The sequence below is a fragment of the Octopus bimaculoides genome, chromosome 10 (genome assembly GCF_001194135.2).
Source record: "Octopus bimaculoides isolate UCB-OBI-ISO-001 chromosome 10, ASM119413v2, whole genome shotgun sequence".
Classification (NCBI taxonomy): domain Eukaryota; kingdom Metazoa; phylum Mollusca; class Cephalopoda; order Octopoda; family Octopodidae; genus Octopus; species Octopus bimaculoides.
The window spans coordinates 31,801,193-31,810,080 of NC_068990.1; the positions used below are offsets into that span (position 1 = coordinate 31,801,193).

At 35.0% G+C, this 8,888-nt stretch overlaps 1 protein-coding gene across 2 annotated transcripts in view; it reads left to right on the plus strand.

Annotated features, from left to right (window-relative positions):
• The window catches only part of LOC106881055 (uncharacterized), an 18,501-nt gene that overhangs the window by 4,919 nt on the left and 4,694 nt on the right, over nucleotides 1-8,888 (plus strand). For both annotated transcript variants that reach the window (XM_052971112.1, XM_014931262.2), the window contains exons 2-4: nucleotides 1,713-2,064; nucleotides 3,527-3,618; nucleotides 7,819-7,958. In XM_052971112.1, coding sequence (XP_052827072.1) covers nucleotides 1,756-2,064; nucleotides 3,527-3,618; nucleotides 7,819-7,958 — 541 coding nt within the window. In that variant the 5' untranslated portion in view covers nucleotides 1,713-1,755. The remainder of the gene's footprint in view (nucleotides 1-1,712; nucleotides 2,065-3,526; nucleotides 3,619-7,818; nucleotides 7,959-8,888) is intronic.

The following is an 8,888-nucleotide window of genomic DNA, read 5'->3' on the forward strand; positions in this document are numbered from 1 at the left end:
TGTTGAAGATGATGATAAACAGTTGTATGGTTTGAACTAAGCTTTATTGCCAATTCTTCAACTGATAATGCAGGATTTTCTTCAAGTAATGCCTCAAGGAGCTTATCATCAAACTCAACTGAACGTCCTGTTCGATTTTCATTTTCACAGTTGAAATCTCTACTTCTGAATTTTGCAAAATCCTTCTGCAAGTTCTTTCATTCAAGCATCCTTTCCCATAAACTGAGTGTATGTTTCGAGTCGCTTTGGCTGCAGAGTTTCTTTTTTTGTACTCATAATGCGTTATGTGCCTTAAATGCTCTTTGGATACTTCCATGTTAGAAAGGGTTTTAATCAAAGAAATTTTAATTCTATTATTCTGTAAAATAATATTTAATTAGTTTAAATGTACACATGCATAAAAATAATTTTTTATTCCATGCCGGTGGCACGTTAGAAAATCAGTCAAGTGAGGTCGTTGCCAGTGCTGCTAGACTGGCTCCCGTGCAGGTGGCACATAAAAAACACCTTTTTGAGCATGGCTGTTGCCAGTACTGTGTGACTGGCCATCATGCCGGTGGCACGTAAAAGCACCCACTACACTCTCGGAATGGTTGGCATTAGGAAGGGCATCCAGCTGTAGAAACTCTGCCAGATCAGATTGGAGCCTGGTGCAGCCTTCTGGCTTGCCAGTCCTCAGTCAAATCGTCCAACCTATGCTAGCATGGAAAGCAGACGTTAAACGATGATGATGATGATGATTAGACATTCTAAAATACTATTAAATTTCATTCAATTTTAAAAAAGGGAAAATTGGACAGAACTTATGGGATGACCTGATACATTGTTTCCAGTTCAGTCTCACTATGTGGCACCTTGGGCAAGTGTCTTCTACTATAGCCTCAGGCTAACCAAAGCCCTGTGAGTGGATTTGGTAGATGAAAACTGAAAGAAGCCTGCTGTGTACATGTATATGTGCATATATTTATGTCTGTGACAACCAATGTTGGTGCGTTTACATCTCCGTAACTTAGTGGTTTGGCATAAGGTACTGATAGAATAAGTACTAGGGTTACAAAGAATAAGTCCTGAGGTCAATTTCTTCAACTAAAAAAACGTTTTAGGTGGTGCTCCAACATGGCTGCAGTCAATGACTGAAACAAGTAAAAGAATAGAAGATATGTGTATATACATATGTATGTAGGTACAGGCATGGCTGTGTGGCTAGGAAACTTGCTTTGCAACCATGTAGTTTAGAGTTCAGTGGGTAAGTGTCTTATACTTTAGCCCTGAGCTGATCAATGCCTTATGAATGAATTTGGTAGACAGAAACTGTGAAAGCTCATTGCTTGTGTGTATATATACACACACACATATGTCTATGTTTGTATGTCTGCTTGTATTGTTATTAGAGATTTATAACATTGGGAGTATAATTATTATAGCATTAACAAAGGTATTTTGTCTAACTTAATTATGAAATTTATCATTTTGTCAATTCTGCTTAAGTTTTATGCACATATATATGCATGCAACTTTTTGAGAGTATTTTTGAATCGTTAATATGTTAGCTGCACTTTCTTATAATGCAAATGAACAAATTTTATGTTCAGACTTAATTATATCATCTTGTATTATGCTGAAAATTACTTTCCATCCTTTGAAATCTTTTGTTTTTTTTATTTTTGTTTCATGTGTTCTCATATGTATCTTCTTCTTGTTCTTCCTTGCAGTGGAACTTTGTTGGGAAAGCAATCAGAAAAAATAAAAATAGTTATGAAGAGAATATTTTGGAGCAAATACCGAATTCTTTTGTTGCTGCTGGGGATGACAGCTACCTTATACATTCTATTTCTCTATTATTCCATGTCGAAACTGGATGCGGTAAACAGTAATTCCTTTCTATTAGAAAGAAGAAATATTATTAAAGTGGCACCGTTGGATGATAAAATGCAAGAAATTCCAGAAATTTCAGTTGCTTCAAGAGTACAGCACTCAAAAGTTAAAATAAGAGGTGTAATTCTTGATAAAATGCACCTTTATTTTCCAACGAAGAACAACACATTTCAATGTCTGCATTCCAAGGTAAGCAGTTTAACTCCTATAGTATCAAGAAACACTTCTCACTCATGTGGGTCACTTCTTCTAATCTCTGTGCATACCTATGGATGTTTATACACACACAAACACTTACACATGTAAAGACAGTATTCTTCTGGGACTATGTATTAAATATGGAAAAAAAATAAACAAGGATAAAGAGAAAATAAATAGAAATCTTGTGTAAAGTGGTTGGCATTAGGAAGGGCATCCAGCTATAGAAACCATGTTAAATCAGACTGTAGTCTGGTGCAGCTTGCCAGCCCTGATCAAACCATCCACCCATGCCAACATGGAACATTAGTAATGATGACAATGTTGTGTGTGTGTGTGTCTTCCTGTCTTGAAACTGCGCAACAGTTATAAAACAAGCACCACCATAATGCAATCCATGTCATTTGTTTCCTGCATTACTTGAAAATCATGTTTGGTCATGAGGAAATATTACCTTGCTTGGAAACAGATGAGGTTTGGCAACTGGATGGGTATCTGGCCAAAGAAAATTCGCCTGAACAAATTCCATCTGACCCAGGCAAGCATGGAAAAGTAGACATTAAAACGATGATGAAGATGATATAGATATTATATATGTGCACACACATACATCTTTATATGAATACACATAAAATACAGTGGTCAAGAGTTCAAACTTTGATAAGGCTATTGTGTTTCTGAGCAAAGCACAACTCTTCTTGCATGATTTTGTCTGATAAAAGGTTCCCTTCTTTTTCAATTTCTATCATATGGCTAGCAGTGGGAAGGGTTCCTGCTACCACAAGTAAAATTACATCTGTACTGTGGAAGAAAATTCATTATCAATGACTATTTTTGGTAAAGAAAACAGGCAATAGAGTCACAGAATTGTAAATAATTAAAGATAGAATTCATTGAGGAATGAGTTTGATCTTTGTTAGTTCAGTGGCAACACCAGACTTCTTTCAGTCTTATTAGGCCTCATCAGCAGTGCATAGTCTAACCATTAATGTCTGATCTTTAGAATTTATATGTATAAAATCTAATAAGAATAGCACCAATTTATAAATGTACTCGTTTACAATTTTGTTAATTATATCTTTTGATACCAACTCACCTGAAACTGTTTCCGATTCTATGAATCAAACTTCCTGTTTTAAATTGATCTGAATTAAAACCATCAATCCAAATTTTTTAAATTTATGTTTCAAAAACCAGCTTAATAATAACAATGTTGTTTTACTAAATTTTCCATAAACTTCAAAATTGATTGAAATAAATGATGTGTATTTAAAAAAGATATGGTAATAAAAAGCAGGAATATCTATTTTAAAACCTGTACCTACAAAACTTTGTATTCAAATTTATTGTATATCTTAATGATAGTGGGCCGAATTATTTTTCATTGAGTTTTAATCCAAATGTTTATTTGAATAGTTTACAAAATGACTAATGTTTTGGCCTTTCATTTCAGCAACAGATTCCATACCAGCATTTGAATGATGATTTCTGTGATTGCAATGATAACTCTGATGAACCTGGAACCTCAGCTTGTCAGTCATCAAAGTAAGACATCTAAAATATACTATTTCAGTTAATTAGGCTGCAGCCATGCTGGGGTACTACTTTGAAGAATTTTTAGTGGTTGGGGGGGGGGGTGACAGATATAGACACACATAAATATATACATATATATATCATCATCATCATCATCATCGTTTAACGTCCGCTTTCCAAGCTAGCATGGGTTGGACGATTTGACTGAGGACTGGTGAAACCGGATGGCAACACCAGGCTCCAATCTAAATTTGGCAGAGTTTCTACAGCTGGATGCCCTTCCTAATGCCAACCACTCACACACACACTATGGGCTTCTCTCAATTTCTGTCTGCCATATTCACTCACAAGGCTTTGGCCAGCCTGAGGCTATAGAAGACACTTGTGTTTTCAATGTAAACGATGTACACTCTGTCTACACAATAATTGTATATGCTCTCTGCATGACAACTATACACACTGTCTCTGTATAGTAACTGTATGCTCTATATATTCTTGTATACAAAAACATGGATTTTCTCTATTCAAGAACTCAATGAGATATCACCATGAATTTTTGAAAACATTTAAATGTAATTTCTACTGTACTTTTCCTTGGAGAGTATCGAAAAAGAAACATTTCGATACCTTGTTTATGAATTTTGGATGAATATTTTAGTAAATATGACAATTTGAATGGTCAGGAAACTGGTTGAAATCTTACCTAATTGGCCTCAATGAATTATTAGCCATATTTGTGATGTCATATCTTTGAAACTGAGGTGATAATCATCTTCAAATTACACAAATTAATAATGACCATGGTGGTTGTTGCCTGTGCCACCTGACTGGCCCCGTGTCAGTGTCATGTTTTTACCATTTGAGCGTGGGTCATTGCCAGTGCCGCCTGACTGGCTCCCATGTTGGTGGCACATAAAAAGCACCCACTACACTCTCAGAGTGGTTGACGTTAGGAAGGGCATCCAGCTGTAGAAACCTTGCCAGATCAGATTGGAGCCCAGTACAGCCTTCTGGCTTGCCAGTACTCAGTCAAACCGTCCAACCCATGCCAGCATGGAAAGCGGACGTTAAATGACAATGATGATGTATACCAGTTGCCTACTTTTTTCAGGTTCTTGGAAAGGAAACTTTTTTTTTGGCAATTTTTTAAATATTTATGTAAAGTCTGTTTTGTTGCATATAACAGTCACTTTCGCAGTGTTTTCAGACATAGCTAAATCCGAAAGTACACAGGGACTTGATTTTTGACACGTTTGTAGTGGGTATAGAACTAAATAAATCCTGAGATTTTGGGACATGACACCATTTCAATAAAATTTTAATGGACTATTCAAAATTACTATAGATAGCTGAGTTTCGGATCAGGGCACCCACATGAGTTGGATTTTCCCCATTTTGACAGGGATTTCCTCCTTTTTTTTTTTTTTTTTCATCACAGCCTTAGAAATGATGTAGGGAAGCTTTTCAGGAAGAAAAATTGGGGAAAATTTATGATTCCCCCACTCCAGATTGACATTGGCCTGTTCGTGTTTTTTTTTTTTGCATTACACTCTTAAAAACGATAGGAAAAGCCTTTTCAGTTAAAAAAAAAATTTTCAAAATATTTTCAGGCAGAAAGGTGTGTGATTTAAGGGAGATTTAACTGTTGTTTCTAACACATCCTACGACCATCTGGTACCTTTCTCAGAATTGCATGTATACTTCGATTAAAACCCAAACGAAATCTCAAAACTAGTTCCTGGCTTTAGCTTTAAAAGCATAAATTAACATCATTAAAAACATCTGTAACTTACAGTAAACTCGTTCTTATTAATTCGTTCATCCATTTCTTGAAATTCTGGCTCAAATTCAATATTTGAAGCCTTGGATCTGTGTTCCTACCATGTGGGAATATGGCAGTTTGACAAGTAGTGTCAGTATACCATCTTCTTTATTGACTTCATAATGCTTTTTGCTATATCGTGGCCAGATTCAGCAATGACCATACTGGATTTGCAAGAAATTTTTCTTTATGATATAAAAATCTTGAAGAAAATATATTCTTTTCTAAGTGGAAATTGACAATAAGATTTTCACTTTTATATTTCATAATGATTATTTAAAATATCCCTATCAATTTTTATATCAAAATAATCAAAATCAATCCTCTTCATGCCTATGATTTCCAGTGCAAATTGTGTTATAGCACTCCTGCACGTTGAATTAGAATGAGGGCCACCGTTCACCAGTCAAAAAAAGTGAGGTGGAGCAAATTTTATGAATGGGTGGAAATACTAGGGTGATTGAGGGACCCTGGTATGATATGTAAGTGTTAGATTTTGTATGAGAAGGAAGTTCACATCCAGAACTTCCAAATGATATATAATTTTCGTTGGAATAAATGTATTTTGACATGAAAATGATCAAGAAAAAGTGTGTTTTTACATGGTCAAACTGCACTTATCTCCCTTCTACAGTGCTCTTTAGTAAAAGTGTTACACATTCAAAGTTGTGCATTTTGATTTAAACTTTTGTTGAATCAGTTGTAAAGCACAATCTTAATTCCAGTTATTTACATTATCTACATTTGACGGATATTCGTCCTTATCTTGTTTGTTGTTAACACCAAACAAGATGAGGACGAATATCCGTCAAATGTAAATAATGTAAATAATTCCTTATCTCTTAAATATAGAACTGTATTAATTCCAGTTTATTAAATTTTCACGTTCAGTTTCACTTTCACTATTATAGTTAAGCCTGTTCTGAAATTGCTTCATTCACTATAGATAATTTTGGGGACAACTTTTGACTTTTTTTTTATCCTGTTCTGTGAGTGTATAGTCTCCAGTTTTGAGTTTGGATCTCTATACTCTTCTACTGATAACCTTTTTCTTAATTGTTGGAATTGATGTTTACACCAGACAATGTACGATTTTTCTCATTACATAAATTATAATTACCTAACCATCTGTGAAGAGTGTCTAGCCAGTGTACAGAAAGAGTGCAATTAATGGATGTATAAAGAAAGTTCAAAATGTTTTTGCATTGAATTTATAGTTATTACATACAGATAGTGCAAAATTATTGTGTAGTGGGAGAATGTGAGATTAATATAATCAAGTTCAAATTCAAGTGTACACTTGAATTTTCCCTCATTCTAGTTTTGTGGAGTGGATAATAATATTGATGTTCAGACATCAATATCATTGGGAGACAATGAGAATACACATATTTGAATATTTGAATGTATCATATGATGGTCTGTCCAGCATTTAGCTTCATGCTTGGCGCATGTAATTAAAATGTTCTGAAAGTAACCCTTGTTGGATAATAGTGTAATCAAAAAGAGGCCACTTCTTTGAGGAGACCTCCATAATATTTTGTAGATATTGTGTTACACAACTGTATAGAATTTCATACTGTTGTTGTGTACAGCAAGTACATAAAATTGTTGTAGAAAGAGTATGTGTGTTTATACATTGATTATATATAGAAAGGGAATATTCAAAGTAGAGAGTGTATAATCATTACATACAAAGAGTATATTCAAAGTAGAGAGTGTATAATCTTTACATACAAAGAGTATATTAGTCATTGTGTAGAGAATGTATAAAGAAAGTGCATTGACTAGAGAGAATGTATGGTTATTCTTATTTCTTTATTGTCCACAAGAGGCTAAACATAGAGGGGACAAACAAGGACAGACAAAGGGATTAAGTCGATTAGATCGACCCCAGTGCATAACTGGTACTTAGTTTATCGACCCTGAAAGGATGAAAGGCAAAGTCAACCTCTGCGGAATTTGAACTCAGAACGTAACAGCAGACGAAATACCGCTAAGCATTTCGCCCAGCGTGCTAACGTTTCTGCCAGCTTAGTTATTTTATTCAGAGAGTTTATATGTTCATTGCATAAAGTGAACATACATACATTTTGTATGGCCAAGTGCTGTCAAACCATCGAACCCCTGCCAGCATAGAAAGTGGATGTTAAATGACGATGACAGCAATGGCGGCGGCAGCGACACCATGAGAGAGAAAGTGATAGTGTAATCATTGCATAGAAAGAGTCTATGTATTCATTGTATAGAGGGAGTATATATGGAGAGCATATTGATTCAATGTATATAGATAATGCATACTGTCATTGAGTTCTTGACATTTAGTGCTTTAATACAAAACCTAATGAAAAATTTCCTGCTGTAGATTATTTTGCTTTCTTCTACAGGTTTTATTGCACTTTTCAGCTGGAAGGATTGAAACCTCAGTTTACTTGGTCGAGTCGTGTACAAGATGGTATTTGTGATTGCTGTGATGGTAGTGATGAATGGTCAAATGAAGTTTTACCTGATAACATCCGAATTAAAGGTAATACTGTCCAAATCTTAGCAATTTGCCATTGTATCTCTATTATATTCTACACCAGTCCTGAGCCTCTCCTATATTTCACTCTATCATTTGCTACAGTCACCTCATCCTGCCCACTCACCCAGCCCATCTTACCACCTCCAATGTTCTCTGAGGGCATGTCCCAACATGTCTTCGCCATCATTTCCCTCACTATCATTCTTTTTATCTTAGTTTCTAACTTACTCTCCTTTGTTTTCCAACTGGGGCATCCATGTACCTACTCTACAGCAAGACACCTTAAATCACTCAACTGGCACAAAGCCACACCTCCTCCATATTACTCCCTCCCTCCCAGTTGAGAGGCTTTTTGTCTTGCAAGGTACTTGGTGACCCCTGTCAGTGCTGGCACCATGTAAAAAGCACTTTTGCTGGTGGGTATATCAGCCAAAACGTATTAACAACAAACAAGATGAGGACAAATAGCCGTCAATTGTAAATAATGTAAATAATGGACTTATAATATATATAATTAACTTTGATCTGTTAATAATAATAACAATAAGATAAATAGCCTGAGGACGCACTGGTGGATTTATGTATTAGGCATAGCCTTAATAAACACCCCACCGGTGCAGAAACACGTAGTATTGATTAAAAATATCTTCTTTCCCCACAGACTAATAAAAGATAAATTATATATATTTTTCAAATAATTTTATTATATTTTATAGTAGGTTTTTAAGTGCTTATATTATTTTATTGGATATAATAATAATAATAATAATAATAACATCGAAAAATACCTTAGGAATGAGAACCCAGGTTCAAAATTTCCCCAAGACACCTGATGAAGGCTAGAAGGTATATCAGCTGAAACGTGTTAACAACAAACAAGATGAGGACAAATATCCGTCAAATGTAAATAATGTAAAAAATGTACATAATTCT